Below are 19768 nucleotides of genomic sequence, written 5' to 3'. Positions count from 1 at the left end.
GGGTTTTAGAAGTTGTAAGGCTTTTATTAAAGAGCCTTTAATAAAAGCCTTACAACTTCTAAAACCCTTTTGGGTAATCTGTGTGTGGCCTGTGATCCGGATCTTACAGAAGCCACAGGAGTCCCTGGCGTGGGAACAGAAAAAATGTCACACTGGTGCAGTAGGGGTGCTGTTGAGAGGTTGGGGCTGAGGCACATCATTAGAACAAGTAGAGTGAGCTTTACTCTGCATCTGGCTGTGCAGCAACTAACCTGGGAGTGCTGGATAGGAATAGGAGACCATTCAGCCCCTCAAGCCTGTTCCACCATTCAATGAGGTCATGGCTGATCTGTATCTTAACTCCATCCTCCCACCGTGGCTCCATATCCTTTTATACCCTTGGCTAGCAAAAACCCATCAATCTCAGACTCAGAATTATTAACTGAGCTCACATATACTGCTTTTTTTAAATGTGTGTCCTCTGGTTACCGACCCTCCTGCCATGAATCCAAGAGGGAGCCACATGTATTTCTATTTATAGATTTTTAGTCTAACAAACTTCACAAGTGGCCTAATTGTTCTCTACAACAGATGATCTGATTGACATTGTTTAAAGGATTGTCAAGAAACTACAATAAAGCTTCAACTCAACTCTCCTGCATTGCAACTGTAACAGAAACGCTAGATTTTTGCTAGCCAGTGGGTATTAAGGGTTACGGAGCCAAGGTAGGTGGATGGAGTTAGGATACAGATCAGTCATGATCTCATTGAATGGGGGAACAGGCTCGAGGGGCTGAATGGCCTCCTCCTGCTGCTATTTCCTACGCACATTCTCGCTCTCTCTCACGCAAAAGGAAATTTGATTGTGCAACCTGTCTAGAAGGGAATTAAAAAGGCTGCATTTGGCATGAACCCTTAATCACTGTAATTACCAGGGAAACAGAGATATCTCAGGACACTAGCTGCAAGACTGAGCGTTGGCACTAACCTGAGGTGGAAATAGACCGGGGAAAATAGGTGGAGGGGGGATCATAAAGTTTGCTCCCGGAGGCTGGAACATCGGCAGCTGATCTGGTGGTTGACTTGTTTCTGGGGCTTTCCAGATGCCTTCTTTGTTAAATCTGTGCGTCCTATAGGAGAATGGAGTCCCTGCAAACAAACACAGGGCAGCTTAAAACCCAAATCCTCTTTCCATCTTGCAACATATAATCTGAATATCGTCTGTACAATGCTGAGTGTGTAAATGTTTTTTTTTATTCGTTCATGGGATGTGGATGTCACTGGCAAGGCCAGCATTTATTGCCCATCCCTAATTGCCCCTTGAGAAGGTGGTGGTGAGCCGCCTTCTTGAACCGCTGCAGTCCGTGTAGTGAAGGTGCTCCCACAGTGCTGTTAGGGAGGGAGTTCCAGGATTTTGACCCAGCGACGATGAAGAATCGGCCAATATATTTCCAAGTCAGGATGGTGTGTGACTTGGAGGGGAACTTGGAGGTGGTGGTGTTCCCATGCGCCTGCTGCCCTTGTCCTTCTAGGTGGAAGAGGTCGCGGGTTTGGGAGGTGCTGCCGAAGAAGCCTTGGTGAGTTGCTGCAGTGCATCTTGTATGTGACAGGTTCAAACAGCCATGGAGCGATTTTAACAGTGTGACTGCTGCCAACGGACTGGAAGCTGCGCAGAAGCATTCTGCACATAAAAGCCGATAGAAACACCAACTCAAATTCTTATTTTTTATTTTTGGCTCAGTTCGGCAGCAGCGATCTTTTTTCCCACCCCCTCCCTTGCTGGTAATATTTAACATTAAACCATCATCAGCCATGCCTATTATTAGTTAAATGTTAAGCTCAGTGGATGCTGACCATTGACAAACTCCAGCAGCTTTCGCTTCTCAAGCACACCAGCTACACGCGAGGAACCCGGAGCCGAGCCCGACCCCACCAGCTACACGTGAGGAACCCGGAGCCGAGCCCGACCCCGACCCCACCAGCTACACGTGAGGAACCCGGAGCCGAGCCCGACCCCGACCCCACCAGCTACACGTGAGGAACCCGGAGCCGAGCCCGACCCCGACCCCACCAGCTACACGTGAGGAACCCGGAGCCGAGCCCGACCCCGACCCCACCAGCTACACGTGAGGAACCCGGAGCCGAGCCCGACCCCGACCCCACCAGCTACACGTGAGGAACCCGGAGCCGAGCCCGACCCCGACCCCACCAGCTACACGTGAGGAACCCGGAGCCGAGCCCGACCCCGACCCCACCAGCTACACGTGAGGAACCCGGAGCCGAGCCCGACCCCGACCCCACCAGCTACACGTGAGGAACCCGGAGCCGAGCCCGACACCGACCCCACCAGCTACACGTGAGGAACCCGGAGCCGAGCCCGACCCCGACCCCACCAGCTACACGTGAGGAACCCGGAGCCGAGCCCGACCCCACCAGCTACACGTGAGGAACCCGGAGCCGAGCCCGACCCCACCAGCAAATCACCACATCGGCGACCAGAAACCCGTTAGAGGTTACTGGAAACCGCAAGCATCATTACTTCTAATAATTACAAAGATTATTTATTTCATGAACAAACCACATGAATATATCAGAACAACTGCTGCCAATTAAGTCCGGCGAGAACAACCAAACGTCCACTGGAACTGCGCAGGCGCAACTACTTTATTGCATAAGCAGCAGTGGCATCCCGTCTTTAATTAGCTTTACGCTCGCCCAACAATCCTCAAGCTAACCATGGATTAGCGTCTCCAGTTGGTACTCGCATTGAGTGATCAAGATTCCGCGCTGGAGACCATCCATGTCGACAGGGGTTGCATGTACAGCGAGACTAAATTCAGTGTTCTGTCCGTGGCGTATAGGGTTGACAATTCTGGGAGGTTTCATCGCATGACCCCTGCCTCTCCCCCCCCACCCCCATGCTCCGACCATCGGTTGCCAGACATGGCCACCTTCACCGCAACTGCTCAATAATGGTGGCTACAATACCCACAATGCCCTGCGCTCCAGAAACTGCTCTATCAATTGACCAGTTAGAGCGCGCATACACCAGGGCCGTGTTGCATTCTCAGTGCGCTGGGGCCCTCTGGTTTGTTCAACACCGTTGCGAGTCAGGAATGTGAAATGACCATGAAGTGTGTGTAAAATTTATTTGTGCGATTCTATTGCTACTAACAGCACAGTCACATGTATGATAATCAGAAAGGGGCAAAAAGAATTCTCCCGGGTTGCTCACAGCAGCGATGAGGAGACTGACCTTCGATTCTGGAAGACTCCAGGACAATGTGGGAGGGCTGGCACTTGGCAACCCTACTGGCATATTCTTTGCTTTTCTGTCTTTTTGGGATAGCATCTTCAGGATTGAAACGAAGTTCACTTAAAAGTAAGTATCTCGAATTGGTTTGATACACAACAGCCCAGGAAACGGGTGGTGGGCTGGAGTTTCTGCTCGGCTGTGCAATTTTATTTTAGCGCAATTCACCCGAAATCAATCAAACCAGCGCAAAAGATCGGGGAATTTTAAGCGTAAGTTACATCCAGTGCAAATCGAGTTTCTGCGATCTTTCGTACTAGTTTAAAAAGACATCGCACTGGAAGTGGGCCCCACCCCCAGGAGGAATTAATCGCCGTGGCCAGGGTCCGCTAATTGCACCCGTTTGTGGCCTTCGAAGAGGCTCTTAAAACTAAGCTGTTTTTTGGGCGCAAGGACACTAATGGGCATGCTTTAAAAGCTCTTAAATATTTATTTTTAATTCACTAGGAAACACGTAAATGATTCTGTATAGTATTTTAGCGTCATTTTCAGTTACTTAAAAATCGGGTTCCTCACATGTGGTGGACTAGACACTCGATTAAAAATGCTTATTTTTTGTACTACTTTTCAACATATTAATCAAACTGCACCAAGATACCACTCTTAAATATAGCAAGGAATACGAGAATGTGGAACTCGCTACCACAGGGAGTGACTGAGGCGAATATTATAGATGCATTAAAGGGGAGGCTAAACAAGCGTGTGAGGGAGAAGGGAATAGAGGGTTATGCTGATAGATTTAGATGAGGAAAGACGGGAGGAGGCTCGAGTGGAGCATAAACACCGGCATGGACTGGTTGGGCCGAATGGCCTGTTTCTGGGTTGTATATCCTATGAAATCCTATGCAAAGGAATATTTTTTAATGCAAAATTTTTTAAAATTACATTCTAAATCACTACCTGATTGCGCTGGATCATGGCAGATATAACCCTTGGACTCCCAAGGTTATATTACGAGGAGTTGCACGATCTAGAGTTGTATCCCCTGGAACTTAGAAGGTTAACGGGGGATTTGATCGAAGTTTTCAGGATATTAAGGGGAACAGATAGGGTAGATAGAGAGAAACTATTTCCGCTGGTTGGGGATTCTAGGACCGGGGGCAGAGTCTAAAAATTAGAGCCAGACCTTTCATAGAAACATAGAAGATAGGAGCAGGAGTAGGCCATTCGGCCCCTCGAGCCTGCTCCGCCATTCAATGAGATCATGGCTGATCATCCAAACTCAGTACCCTGTCCCTGCCTTCTCCCCATATCCCTTGATCCCTTTAGCCTTAAGAAATATATCCAACTCCTTCTTGAATATATTTAATGAATTGGCCTCAACTGCCTTCTGTGGTAGAGAATTCCACAGGTTCACCACTCTCTGGGTGAAGAAATTCCTCCTCATCTCAGTCCTAAATGGCTTACCCCTTATCCTTGGACTGTGACCCCTGGTTCTGGACTCCCCGACCATCGGGAACATCCTTCCTGCATCTAGTCTGTCTAGTCCTGTTAGAATTTTATAAGTTTCAATGAGATCCCCTCTCATTCTTCTAAACTCCAGTGAGTATAAGCCCAATCGACCCAATCTCTCCTCATACGTCATTCCTGCCATCCCAGGTATCAGTCTGGTGAATCTTCGCTGCACTCCCTCTATGGCAAGAACATCCTTCCTCAGATAAGGCGACCAAAACTGCACACAATACTGAAGGTGTGGTCTCACCAAGGCCCTGTACAACTGCAGCAAAACATCCTTGCTCCTGTACTCGAATCCTCTCGCTATGAAAGCCAACATACCATTTGCCGCCTTAACCGCCTGCTGCACCTGCATGCTTACCTTCAGCGACTGGTGCACAAGGACACCAGGTCTCGTTGCACTTCCCCTTCTCCCAATCTATTGCCGTTCAGATAATAATCTGCCTTCCTGTTTTTGCCACCAAAGTGGACAACCTCACATTTATCCACGTTATACTGCATCTGCCATGCATCTGCCCAATCACCCAACCTGTCCAAATCATACTGGTGTTTCTCGGCATCCGCCTCACAGCACACACACCCACCCAGCTGTGTCATCTGCAAACTTGGAGATATTACATCTAGTTCCCTCGTCTAGATCATTAATATATATTGCGAATAGCTGGGGTCCTAGGACCGATCCCTGCGGTACCCCACTAGTCACTGCCTGCCGCTCGGAAAAAGACCCGTTTATTCCAACTCTTTGCTTCCTGTCTGCCAACCAGTTCTCTATCCAAGTCAATACATTGCCCCCAATCCCATGTGCCTTAAGTTTACACGCTAATCTCTTATGCGGGACCTTATCGAAAGCCTTCTGAAAGTCCAAATACACCACATCCCCTGGTTCTCCCTTATCTATTCTACCAGTTACATCCTCAAAAAATTCCAGTAGATTAGTCAAGCACGATTTACCTTTTGTAAATCCATGTTGACTTTGTCCGATCCTGTCACTGTTTTCCAAGTGCTCTGCTATTACATCTTTTATAATGGCCTCTAGCATTTTCCCCACTACCGATGTCAGGCTTATTCCCCGTTTTCTCTCTACCACCTTTTTTGAATATGGGGTAACATTAGCTACCCGCCAATCCATGGGTACTGTTCCAGAGTCTATAGAATTTTGTAAGATGACCAGAAATGCATGTACTATTTCTCGCGCCACTTCCTTAAGTACCCTAGGATGTAGATTATCAGGCCCTGGGGATTTATCGGCCTTCAATCCCGTCAATTTCCGTAACACCATTTCCCTACAAATACTGATTTCATTCAGTTCCTCCCTCTCATTAGACCCTATGTTCCCCGACATTTCTGGGAGGTTATTTGTGTCCTCCTTTGTGAAGACAGAACCAATTATAAATTCCCCTGATTCTGACTGCAAGGGACCTACGCTTGACTTCACCAATCTTTTTCTCTTCACATATCTATAGAAATTTTTACAGTCAGTTTTTATGTTCCCTGAAAGCTTACTCTCATACTCTATTTCCCCCCTCTTAATTAATCCTTTTGTCCTCCTTTGCTGAATCTTAAAACTGCTCCCAATCCTCAGGTTTGCTGCTTTTTCTGGCCACTTTATATGTCCTCTCCTTGGATCTTATGCTATCCCTAATTTCCCTTGTTAGCCACGGTTGAGTCACCTTTTTTGTTTTATTTTTATGCCAGACAGGGATGAAGAAATTCTGTAGTTCATCCATGCGATCTTTAAATGTTTGCCATTGCCAATCCACCGTCAACCCTTTGAGTGACATTTCCCAATCAATCCTACCCAACTCGCTCCTCAGACCATCGTAGTTTCCTTTATTTAAATTCAGGACCCTAGTCTCTGAGTCAACTACTTCACTCTCCATCTTAATGAAGAATTCTATCATATGATCGCTCTGACCCAAGGAACCTCGCACACCAAGATTGCTAATTAATCCTTTCTCATTACATAATACCCAGTCTAAGATGGCCTGATCTCTAGTTGGTTCCTCGACATATTGGTCCAAGAAACCATCCCGTATACACTCCAGGAATTCCTCCTCCACAGTATTGTTACTAACTTGGTTAGCCCAATCTATCTGTAGATTAAAGTCACCCATGATAACTACTGTGTCCTTATTGCACGCGTCTCCAATTTCCTGTTTAATGCCATCCCCAACCTCCGCATTACTGTTTGGGGGTCTGTATACAACTCCCACTAACGTTTTCTGTCCCTTGGTATTTCTCAGCTCTAACCATACAGATTTCACGTCATCAGGGCTAATATCCTTCCTTTCAGGAGTGAAGTTAGGAAACACTTCTACACACAAAGGGTGGTAGAAGTTTGGAACTCTCTTCCACAAACGGCAATTGATGCTGGATCAATTGTTAATTGGAACTCGGAGATTGATAGCTTTCTGTTAACCAAAGGTATTAAGGGAGATGGGCCAAAGGCAGGTAGATGGAGTTGAGATACAGATCGGGCATGATCTCATTGAACGGCGGCACAGGCTCAAGGGGCTAAATGGCCTCTTCCTGTTCCTATGTTCCTAGATATTACGTTTGGCGATCTGCAAATGAGATTGTGCAGAAACTTGAGGGGAAAAAAGTTTGAGCACAATTTGCGCCCGGATCACCAATTGCGCCTAAAGTGGAAACGCTTGGCCTGTGCGGTCTAGGAGACATTAATATGTAAATGCGAGCCTCCCTGTTCATTTTGTTTTTAGAGTTCAATGGGGGTTGGTCATTACAATAGGTGACAACTGGATTGTCTGAGTGGCTATTAATTGGGCAGCAGTCTCCCAGGTTTTACGCACCGGTTTAGTTGCCGGTGGTTTACTTGGAGTCAGTTTCTGGGCAGCTCCGCATTATCCCTGGATGCAATCAGGAAAAAATAAATTGTTTTTTAAACCAGGGACAAAATAAATCACTGTCTGAAGGGTAAGAAACGAGTACTGGTTAGAGGAGATATGTCAGAGTGGAGGCGGGGGAAGTACGGAGTGAGGTGCCTCAGGGGTCAGTATTGGGACCACTACTGTTTCTAATTTACATCAATGACTTGGATTCAGCAACTCAATGCAAAATGATCAAATATTCAGATGATGCCAGATGAGGGGGGCAGTGGGATCAGAGCTCAGAAATTACAGAGTGAGTTGGATAAAAGTGAGCGGAACAATGGGCGAGGGAATTTAACGCAGAGAAATGTAAGGAGTGACACATGGGATGAAAGAAAGGATGAATCCTGTGTGCTCCATGAATGGAGCTGAAAGAGACCCAGGAGTCTCAACAAATTCAACGCTAAACACACCCAACCAGGACAGAAAGCAGCAATCAACAGGCCACTGAACTACAGTCAGAACAGAACCTGCGTCTGGAGGGGTAATGATCAAGCTCAGGGCTCTGGTCAGACCGCAGCTTGTGCACTGGGTCCAGCTCTGGTCACCAAGAAACCAGGGAGATATTCAACTGCTGGAGGCAGTGTAGCGAACAGCCACGAGTCTGGTCCCCAGTGTCAGGGTCTGAGTCATTGAGGGAAGACTGGAGCTTCTCAGCTGAAAAGGGGGGTCTGAGAGGGGATCTTACAGAGCAATACATAATTGTTAAGGGTATAGAAAAAAATTACCCTGAAATATTACATTAGAACTAGGGGACACAGCAACTTGCAGTTATATAGCACCTTTAATGTAGTAAAAACATCCCCCGGCGTTTCGCAGCAGTGTAATCAAGACAACATTTGACACCAAGCCACATACTAGGACAGAGGCAAAATACTGGAGGCAAAATGCTGGAAATCTGAAATAAAAACAGACAATGCTGGAAATACTCAGGTCAGGCAGCATCTGTGGAGAGAGAAACAGAGTTCACGTTTCAGCTCGATGCCCCTTCGTCAGAACTGACGCTGCCTGATCTGTTGAGTATTTCCAGCATTTTCTGTTTTTATTAAAGAGATATTTGGACAGGTGACCAAAAACTTGGGAAAAAGAGGTAGATTTTAAAGAGCAACTTAAAGGAGGAGAAAGAGGAGAGAGAGAGGCGGACAGACAGGTTCAAACTAGAGAAGGGCACTTTTAGGACTGATAGCAGGAAATTCTTCTTCACACAGAGAGTGAGCGACCTGGGGAATAAGCTCCCAGTTAGGGTAGTGGAGGCAAAAACCCAGGCATTATTTAAGAAGCAACTAGGATGCCAAAACTGGGGGGGGTTGGAGACATTAGGAACTCTCTGGTGCATGAATCAAATAGTCTTCCTCATCTGTAATTATCTTATGAAAAGTAAAATTAAAAGGAGATTCGCAGTTGGTGTTGCAGGAGGCTTTGGTTGCTGGCACAGGAGATCTCAGTGCATGTCCACATATATCTACGTGCACCTGCCTCCGATATATGAAGGCTCAGCTCAATATTACTCAGCAGTTGCAACAACTAATGGCCGAACCAGAAGATTGAAGACTGGCGCTAATGAAGAGTGTCCAATGTCGAACCACAAGTGTGGCCACAGTTTCCGGTCTCAATTTATCAACTTAAGCAGCAAGGCATGAGAAAGCCAAAGGGTACGTGACAGAATGACACACTATTCTTAAAAAGTGCAGAAGATCCTAAAATGATCATTTGAGCTCTGCTGATATTAGGAACATAGGAAAGTAGATGAGCAGAAACGACTGCAGACATCTGAACGGTCTCATTCATTCCAACTATCCCTTAGCTTTTCCCACACTGTCTGCCTCACTCCCTCCTGGTTCAACAATTCCATATATTCACCCCCCTCTCTTCCATTACCTATTCGTAAAATGCATGTGCCCCTTTGTAAATGTACCTCTTTTTCCACGTTTTTAAAATCGAGTTATCATTCACATACATATTTTCTGAAGCCACTGTGCCAGGGGTCACAGTCTAAAGATAAGGGGTAAGCCATTTAGGACAGAGATGAGGAGGAATTTCTTCACCCAGCGAGTGGTGAACCTGTGGAATTCTCTGCCACAGAGGGGGGTGGAGGCCAGTTCGTTAAATATATTCAAGAAGGAGTTGGATATATTTCTTAAGGCTAAAGGGATCAAGGGATATGGGGAGAAGGCAGGGACAGGGTACTGAATTTAGATGATCAGCCATGATCTCATTGAATGGTGGAGCAGGCTCGAGGGGCCGAATGGCCGACTCCTGCTCCTATCTTCTATGTTTCTATGTACATTTTGACTGTCTTTCATTGCTACGTTCAGGTTTCTTGGTACTGAAAGCAAAACGGGTCTACAGGTTGAAGCAACTTGGAATCATACAACACAGGAGGAGGCCATTCGGCCCATCGTGCCTGTGCCAGCTCTTTGAAAGAGCTCTCCAATTAGTCCCACTCCCCCCTGCTCTTTCTCCACAGCCCTGCAAATGTTTCCCCTTCCAGTATTTATCCAATTCCCTTTTGAAAGTTACTATTGAATCTGCTTCCACCGCCCTTTCAGGCAGCGCTTTCTAGATCACAACAACTCGCCGCGTAAAAACATTCTCATCTCCCCTCTGGTTCTTTTACCAATTACCTTCAATCTGTGTCCTCTGGTTACTGACCCTCCTGCCACAGGAACCAGTTTTCTCCTTATTTACTCCATCAAAACCCCTTCATAGCTTCAGCCAGATGGCGTCTGTTTTTTGTCTGTGGTGAACAATTTGGTCTTGGATCAGGAACGGGAGCTGGGTTTGGGGGGGCGCGCGAGAGACACGAAGTGGGAATGGTCAGTTGGAGTTATTGTCTACAGGTGGGTCGCTGTGCTTGGGGAGGGGAGCATGGGGTGGGGTTAGAGAGTTTGGGTGGAGTGACCTCCCAACATCTTAGAAGTGTTAGGAATGTGGGATAATCCCCAAACTAGAAAACAAATCCTAGTTTCTATATTAAGTGTGTATTATGTAGATATCTGAAATTCATTATGACTGAATGGAATATAAAATCATGCCGGCAAACTCACTTTTAGTAACAAGAAGTTAACGATACTGACAGAAACCTTTTGTCTAACTTCATAATCCTGCATTGGTGAAGAACACACATCACATTAAGTCCTACTGTACATTCATTCTTAATATTGCATTTTCGATCAGGCAGGTGTTAACATATCCTGTAAGGTTTGATTAAACTTTGGCCTTCAGTGCAAACTGGCAAATAAAGAGACAGTCTGCAATTAGACTGTGCAACTAGAATTCAAAGGGTAGTACACACGAGAGAAATAATCATACTCACTTGCAGGCCTCCCAGAGGGTGCCTCGTCCTTCTCCTCTGTTTCCAGGTTCCAAGTCACTCTCTTGACAAGAGGTCTGGCTTTCACCGCAGTGCTTTGTGAACCTGCTTCACTCTCGGTCTTGATTTTCACAGGCTCCGTCGATTCTAGGAGGGGAATCTCCTCGCACTCCCGACTGGTCTCTGTTTTCATAGATTCTCCCTTTCCTTCCGAGGGTTCATTTCCAATCATGTCACTCCACGTTGCCTCTTGCTCATTTGTACTGTTTGAACCCAGGCCAGCTGACACAGTCTCATGGTTTGTTTCAATCTTCTGGGAGCAGGTACCTGTCGCCCAGCTCTCTGGGTGCTCGTTCTTAGATAAATTTACTGCCTCAATATCCGGAGGGCTGAAGCTTTGTAGTTCCTCAACTGTACTCATGTCCACAGACTCTTTCTCATCATCTACAGATACCATTGGCTCAGCAGAGTTAGAATTGTCAGTTACAGGTAAAGGTGCGTCAGATTTAGCTGGAGAATGTTCGTGAACTGGTTCAGCTTCAGGTCTCAAGGCTTCATTTACAGACAAAGGTGAAATTTCCTCTTCTTTGCCAAGGCATATGAGGGGAATAGAAACCTCATCTGCAACAGCATACTCTTGGTAACAAGGACTTTTGATTTGGAGATACTCAGACACAACGCTTGGACTTTCTATTTCTGTTTCTGCTTGGCTTGTGCGTGAGCCAGTACTTTCCCAACCGTGTCCAACTCCAACAAAAACATCACTAGTGTTTTCTCCCAAGCTCTCACTTTTGCAGCTGGACGCTTTGCTTTGCTCAAGAAGTTCTATCTGTTTTTCTTCTTGTACTTTAATAACGTATGGTATTGATTCCTCTTTAATGGTTACTGAACGGGGCTGGCTCTGAACAATCGGTATAGCGTTACTTTCCTGCCAGCTTTGAGCACTACAAGAAATGACCAGTTTCTTTACCGAGGCTTCCCACTCAGAAGGCTCATGACTTCTAAAAGGTGAAGCTCTCTTTTGCTCTTGATGTTTCTCACCAAATTTAACTTTTTCTTGAGAGAAAGTCCATTTTCTTTCTACTTCTGGGAATTGCCATTTTGATTGCGAGCACCTATCTCTGGATCTTGATCTACTCTGGTCTTTAGACCTCGAACGAGTTCTTGATCGAGTTCTTGGTTTTCTTCTTTCCCTGGATCTAGATCGAGTCCTTGATCTTCTCTTTTCCCTAAATCTGGCTGATCTCTTCTCTCTGGAACTTGATCTAGTCCGTGATCTTCTCTTATCCCGAGAGCTAGATCTGGACCATGATCTCCCTTCTCTAGAACTAGACCTGGACCAGGACCTTTTCTTCTCCCTTGATCTAGGCCATGGTTTTTTCTTATCTCTGGATCTAGACCATGATCTCGAGCGTCTTCTCTCCCTTGACCAGGAGGTTGAGCGTCTGCTTCGTCTTTCATACTGTTCCCGGCTTTGCTCTCGTCGGTACTGCCTTCTCTTTCCTTTCTCACTGCTGCTCCAAGAGTGTCTGTAGGAGCCTTTGTGGTCCCTTGATCCAGAAATTTTCCTTCTTCTCCTGTGGCTGTCTGTAGATGCACCAGAGGAGGAACTGCCCGACCTTCTTTGTCTAGATCTGGATCTGGAACGTCTTCCTCTTTTTTCCATGCTCCTATCCGGTTTAGGTCTTCGCCTCTTGAACTTCTCGGAGCTGCTGGACCGAGACCATGACCTGGATTTTGATCTCCGTCGCTCTCGCGAGTGCGATCTCAACTTTTTCCGTTCCTTCGATCTTGACCTTGATCTGTAGCTCTTGCGTTTTTCGGAGACCGAGTTCTTGCATTTGTGTCGGGTGTGGGAACTTGATCTCGATCGTGACCGTGAACGAACCTTCAATTCGGTGTGGAGTTTTTTATTCACTGTTTTTCTTAGTTCATTTTCTGGTGAGATATCTACATCAGTTCTCACACTAGTGGGAACAATCTTGTTGACAACTTGCAAAGTACCCTCATCAGAGCATACACAAGAAACACCATCACTGTCTGCATTTACTGTCTGTTGTTCACACTTGGGCCTGTCTTCAGAAGATGTTGAAGAGCTGTAATATGTTTGGTTTGAGTGTGCACTGTCCCACTTTCTCACAGTGGATTCTTCACCCAATTTCATATCCTCATCTCCAATACTAGCCTGAGATTCACTATTAGCTTCCACATCAGAGGCTGGAGAAGGTACATTAAAAGATTCACAACTATCAGGACTCGCAGTTGGTTTTTCTGTTAGCAGAGCTTCAGTTTTGATTTTACAAGGCTCAGTTTGCTGTGTGCAAGATAACTGCGTAGTATCAGTATTAAAGTAAAGATTTAATGTATTAGCTGTGTGTTTACCTCCTTCAGAAATCCCATTACCAGGGCTCGACACTGGGGACGTGCCCTCAGATCTTGACTCATTCCTATCAGGGGTGGAACTAGATGAACATGGGTCGGAGCCCGTGGGCTCAAAAGGATCATATATGTCATCTCTTTCTTTTTTTACACCGAGTTGCAATCGAGCAGTATTCTTGCCTCTTTTGCTACAATGCTGAAATTCATCATCCGTGGGTTCGAATGGGTCGTAGGCATCCAACTTGGGCAACCTAGTCCAATGGTCAGTGCCACTTGTCGCTTTTCTACAACTCTGACCGGACCAGCTGGAAACTAGGTCTTGAGCGCGGAGCTTTTCCTGGGAAGTACTGGAGCAGTCAGCCGAGCCTGTGGCGGGAGAAGATCGATGCCTCTGCTGGACGGGTCTCTCACTATCCTTTTCCCTGCTGTTTTCCAGCTCCGTAGGTCTTGCAGCCTGGGTGCTCTGCTCATTGTCTGCGAGTCTGTTTATACAGGCTCGAGCTATTCCATTGCTCTGTTTGTTACCAGGTTGCAAACCTAAAGTACCAGTTTGGTTCTTGATCTTTGGTATCCGAGGAAGTTCTGATATATCAAGCCTCCTAGGAGATGGTTTGGGGGGAACTCGGCTCAGCGTGCCTACGGTGTTTTTGAAATGCAAACTGGAGGCACTGTTTAACCATTTGAAAGGTGTAAAGCCACTGGTGCTCTTCTGATTGTCCCCGACACTTGTACTAAATCCTCCTGTCCGTTGTGTATTAGGCAAAGAAACAAACCGGCCTGGCCTGGGGCCGACTGATATTTCAGGCATCGGAGTAAATGTTCCCGAAAAGGCAGGTCTTAGATTGTTGGATGCCGTTTGTTGCCCCGGCTTAGATGTTAAACCAGATGTTGACGGCAATGTGGCAGCGTGACCAGCAGTTTTCGAGGTGCTTGTAGAGTTCCCTGAGATACAAGCACTGGTCGACGAACATCCACCAGAGGGTTCACCTGTCCTGCCGCTACTTGACGTCGATTGTGCAGGTTGTCCTGATGCAAGAGCAGAAAGGAAATGGTAAAATTAATAGGTTATACAACACACGCTCATGAAGTGTGACGTAAGAACACTACCAGGCACTTGGTCTAAGCGTTAAACAAAGCTTTAATCAACTGTTTTACAACATGGAGATCTAGTTGTGTCCTTCACTAGTTCCTGTTAAAAAATGTCCTGAGCAAGCTGGGCCCAGGCCCGAGTATTTATACTCTCCCTGGACAGCGCCACCAGCAGGCCGCCCAGTATTATTTCTTAAGTCATTTCCACATGAATGGCAAGATTCATGTCACAGGGCACTTCTAACATTTCATTCCAGAAACAGATTTGCACCTAGAGGTTTTACCATTTTTAGGAATGTGCTGTAACACAAAGCTTTCTATAATTTTTGTTAAGAGACGTTAATTTTTTACATTCAATTCTGGACACCACACTTTAGAAAGGATATCAAGACCTTGGCGAGGGTGTAGAGGAGATTTACCAGGAATGAGGGACTTCAGTTGTGTGGAGAGACTGGAGAAGCTGGGGTTGTTCTCCTTAGAGCAGAAAAGGTTAAGGGGAGATTTAATAGAGGTGTTCAAAATCATGAGTGGTAATGCAGACTGGGATGGTAGGCTAATGTGGAGCGGGCAGGTAAGCTAATGCGGACCCTTCTGCTCCAACTAGAAACGGATAGAAAAGTGAGCTCTGATAAAACTGAACAAAGTAGTTGGGGCAGGGGGATTGGAAGAGAGAGAATAGGTTGGTGCCCAAACAGGTTTTTTCAATAACTAGAAACAGGTGACAACTGGTGGGTGATGTATGGAGGGCACCCACAGTGGGGTAATGGAATGCAATAAACCAGATAACTAGCAGCGAACTAGAAAGATCATGAAAGCAAAAAAATAAGTTGACCAGCATTCTTCCATTAGAAACAGAAGTTAGCTTAAGACTTTAAGATAAATGACTTGGTGCTCTATTTCAGAGAATACCTCGATCTTTAGGCTTTAGTGTTCCATCCCTATTGATCACAACACTGGAACTGTCCATCAATAAGGCATTCTGCCCTGCTAGGATACTTCCCAACACATCTGGTACAGACGTGGCTTCTGCTTCTGCCTCCTGAGCAACAGCTGGAAGTCTTCCATTTCTGTCACATAGAAAAAAAAAGATGTCATCTCTGTTTAAACATTCCCTGCCACACGGACTAAGTCGTATCTGACCGTTCCGCTGTAAGACTGATTGCCCGGAAGTACAAAGAGATTGTTCCGATTACAGCTTTTAGGCCCTTAGAGGACTCATGTGGCAGCATATATCTTGTAGAAGAGCACAGGACTGCACCATCACTGTCACTGACACAAACAGCCAAGTGTGCAACAATACTGATGGGGGTTCTTCCCTCAATAACTTCAATCGTGCCCAAACTGCCAATGGGTCCCAAGGTCCTCGCGTTTGAACACGAGAACCAGGGTTGGGTTGACTGGGTCCTAAAACTCAGCAGTTCAAGTCCAATGGTTATAAGATGATAAATGCGATACACCATAAACCCAACTGATCACCACAGACAGAGAACAAACACCTTCCAGCTGGAGCTATGAAGGCTTCTGATAGAGTAAATAGGGAGAAACTGTTTCCAGTGGCAGGAGGACACAGATTGAAGATAATTGCCAAAAGAACCAGATTGGGGTGGCGTGGGGGAAATGAGAAAAAATCATTTACACAGCGAGTTATCATCATCTGGAATGTGCTGCCTGAAAGGGCAGTGGAAGCAGATTCAATAGCAACTTTCAAAAGAGAATTGGATAAATAATTGAAAAGGAAACATTTGCCGGGCTGTGGGGAAGGAGCAGGGGATTTGGAGAGCTCCTTCAAAGAGCCGGCACAGGCAACCTCCTATCATTCGATGGTTCTATGATTTTCTGGTGTTTAAAATTAAGGGTATATTTTGCTAGGATCCACTCCCAGCAATGAGACTCCACATTCATCCTTGGATTTAAATCCCTAGATATGATATTGTTAAAATGTGAGGTGGGACCTGAGAGGAGAGGGTAGTGAGTTAGTCGAGGATAAGCGGATGTTGGCAGAAATACTGAACAAGTATTTCGTTTCAGTCTTTACAAAAGAGGATATCGAGGAGAAGATAAATCCTGAATTGGTTAAAAGCCAGGTGAGAGCTATTATAATAAGCAATGGGTGAGTATTAGAGAAGTTAGTTAAGGAGGACAAAGTGATGCAACCTGATGGGATAAATCCAAGGATCCCGAGGGAAATGGAGGAAGAAACAGCATAGGTCCTAGAATTTATACATCAGGGGTCTATTGAGAGTAAATGTGTGCCGGAGGATTGGAGAGTGGCCAACGTAATACCCACTGTCAAACAGGGAGACAGTGCTAACCCGGGTAAAGATAGAAACATAGAAGATAGGAGCAGGAGTAGGCCATTCGGCTCCTCGAGCCTGCTCTGCCATTTAATGAGATCATGGCTGATCATCCAAATTCAGTACCCTGTCCCTGCCTTCTCCCCATAGCCCTTGATCCCTTTAGCCTTAAGAAATATATCAATGTCCTTCTAATCAGAGACCAGTGAGTTTAACATCAGTGGCAGGGAAAGTTATGGGATCATTAACTGAAGATGAAATTACTAAATATCCAAATCGAAAAGAAAATTAGAAACAGCCAACACGGATTTTGGAAAGAAATATGGTGCTCGACAAAACCCTGCCATGCCAAGGGAGACTGACTAGTGCTGAAGGGGGGGGGGGAACATTTCTATTGCGAATGGCCCGTTAACAAGCCTCCAATCACAGTAACAATTCACCAACACCGCTTCCTACCTTGAGGTTTTTACAGAGATGGGTCGGGCTACCGGCCGGTGAGATCGCAGGGCTGAGCGGGAAAGAATTCTTTTCTTGTTGCTGAGAGGGGACCCGAGACTTGATGTTTCCCCGTACGAAGGTTCGGCGACACTAAAAAAAAATAACAATTATTTCTACACCGTTTCAGTTTCTCACGAATCCTAAAACATTGGTAATTTTACATTCAAATGATATCCAACAACTTAAACAGCCCCCTTAATGTAAAAAAGTCCCAAGGAGCTTTACTGATAAGCAGAAGGAAAGTGATTGCTGAGCCAGGAAAAGGGTGATCAGGAGGGTCACCGGAAGCTTGGTCTTACAGATGGGTTTAAAGAGAGGTGCAGAGGTTCAAGGAGGGAGATAGAGAGAGTAGGATCCAGGCAGCTGAAGTCTGTGCCACCAATTGGGAGTGGGGTGTGAAGGGAGCAGGACACACAACAACCTACCAACGCCCTCCTTCCAAGTTCCACCCTACATAAACTACAACGGGTACAAAATTCCACAGCTCCCACTCACGTCCTCACCGGCTCCCTACCCTCTACCAGCACCCCCATTTACAAAATCCTCCTCCTCATGGCCTTATCCCTCCGTGGCCTTATCCCCACCGTATCTCAACTTCCCCACCCTGTCTCTTCTCCTTCCCGAGACCCAGTCCATGCGCTTCCGTTCTGATTCTGGCCTCCTGAGCATTCCCCCCTTCCTCTGCTCCACTTCCAGAGGCAGAGCCTTCCTCTGTCCCGGCTGTGCTCTTGGGAACTCTCCCTGAGGTGTCAGCCTAGATTTTGTGCTCAAGTCTCTTGGGAAGCATGCTAGAAGATTCACACCAATGGAGAACTAACCTTTCAAATGGATCCAGATCATTTGGGTCACCGTACACAGATAATGAAGCCACTCCAATGTCTGTTCGCATATTCCTCAAGGACGGTTCCAGTGGCCTGTACACGGAGGGAACTGAAATTCCATTTACGGGTTTACCCAGGCCAAGGCTCTTTGCAATCCGTGAGCGCGCGGTGACACTCAGCTTAATCTATTTCAAAACACAAAAATGTTACCCAGATATTCGACTGGGAACTCAGAACTGCATTACAGAACAGCAGCAATGTTGCTCTCACCACCTTCTTCTTGCCTCTCCGTCGCTTCACTCTTCTCCTGCGTTTCCTCGTAATCTTTCCGCTGGTCTTAGATCCAGATGCGAAGCTGGTTTTGCTGCGAGGTTTGTGTGTTCCGGCTCTTTTCCTCTTTTTACCTGCAGAGACCCCGGTAAGATCATAGCACACGTCAGCACATTCAGCCAGCGCGAGTGGTCACTACAAGGCTAGAAAGTACAATCTTCGCAGCAAATTCTATTCTGTGTTATAGTAATGCAGGCCTTGGCCCTGTTTAAAATACCGCCGGCAAAACAGCAGAGAGGGGAATTTAGCACGAGCGAGTTAAGCGTTATAAGAACAGCACCGCCCGTGAATTCTAGCCACGGTGACTGCATTCTCCATAAATGAAAAGGTACAGCTACAGGCAACACAAAAACTAAGAGAGCATATGTAGAACGGGTTGACTGAGTGGTGCAGTAGCTTATCACCATTTCCTTCCAGCTGTAAGACCTGAGTTTAAACACAACCTAGATTGAAGCTTCTCCAGTAAGTGATCCGACATTAAACATTTGGACAGTTTCAAAGAAATTTCTAGTGGACGCAAATCCACAGTACAATATCTATATATATATATATATATATATATAAAAAACGGTTGGTCTGTTTGTCTTTCTGTCTGGCTATACAATCAAAAGTTATAGAGCGTACCTACACATATGTTATATCAAAAAAAAGCTTATCATTAGGGGACTCTAATAGGCGTATTTACTTTTTGGTCAGACAAAAATTGTTCGGAAAGTATACAAAAAAGGTTCAAAAAACAGCAACATTGTGTGACGTGATGGTTGACCAATCGTACAGGGGATTAACCTGATGGTTGACCAATCGGTGCGTCACGGGGGGCGTTTCATTGCGTGTGTGGGCGGGCCTAATCCTTCTGAGCTGAGGTGAGTGGCCGCCATCTTGATTCCTAATGATTTATTTTTCCGTTTATTTTTCCCAGTGTGTGTGTGGAGGGGAAATTGTTTTAAAAAAAGTAAATTAATTTGTAAATATTTTTTCTAAGCTGATTAATTTTCCTACCTTTCACCCTCTTTTTTTCCTCGACTCGCTACATCCGCCGGGCGCCGCAACCTTGGAGGGTTACCCCACCTGCAGGCCCCGAAGCCTCGGTCTCTCCTCGCCAGCCACGCCCGAGCTAGGCACCGCCCGCCCCGCGATCGTCGCCATCTTGGTAAAGGCTGGCGGCGTGGGACTGAGCCGAGCGTAGCCATCGCCGCCATTTTAGTAAAGGCGGGCGGGGCGGGAGTCAGCGCGCGCCTCAACGTCGGCCCGGAGCGTGACCTGAGCTAAGGTGAGTCCGGCCGGGCCTCACGCGCTAGGCCGCGCACCGGCCGGCCCATAGGCGCTGATCGCGGAGGTGGAGGGAGCGAGAGGAGAGGGGGGGAGGGAGAGAAGGGGGGAGGGAGGGAGAGAAGGGGGGGGAGGGAGGA

At 46.4% G+C, this 19768-nt stretch overlaps 1 protein-coding gene across 1 annotated transcript in view; it reads right to left on the bottom strand.

Annotated features, from left to right (window-relative positions):
* Nucleotides 1-18491, bottom strand: part of LOC147107212 (uncharacterized) — a gene marked incomplete at its 5' end in the record, with an annotated part of 42208 nt that extends 23717 nt beyond the window's left edge. Inside the window, 6 exons of the mRNA XM_086007546.1 lie at nt 968-1128; nt 10952-14353; nt 15326-15483; nt 17167-17298; nt 18027-18214; nt 18300-18491. Of these exons, the coding sequence (XP_085863672.1) occupies nt 968-1128; nt 10952-14353; nt 15326-15483; nt 17167-17298; nt 18027-18214; nt 18300-18491 (4233 nt within the window). The remainder of the gene's footprint in view (nt 1-967; nt 1129-10951; nt 14354-15325; nt 15484-17166; nt 17299-18026; nt 18215-18299) is intronic.
* Between the last annotated feature and the right edge of the window lie 1277 nt (nt 18492-19768).

This window comes from Somniosus microcephalus, chromosome 15, assembly GCF_052327205.1.
Source record: "Somniosus microcephalus isolate GS21.2 chromosome 15, FLI_Smic_1.0, whole genome shotgun sequence".
Classification (NCBI taxonomy): domain Eukaryota; kingdom Metazoa; phylum Chordata; class Chondrichthyes; order Squaliformes; family Somniosidae; genus Somniosus; species Somniosus microcephalus.
Note: the sequence above shows the minus strand (reverse complement) of the source record. Positions and strands in the feature narration are given on the sequence as shown.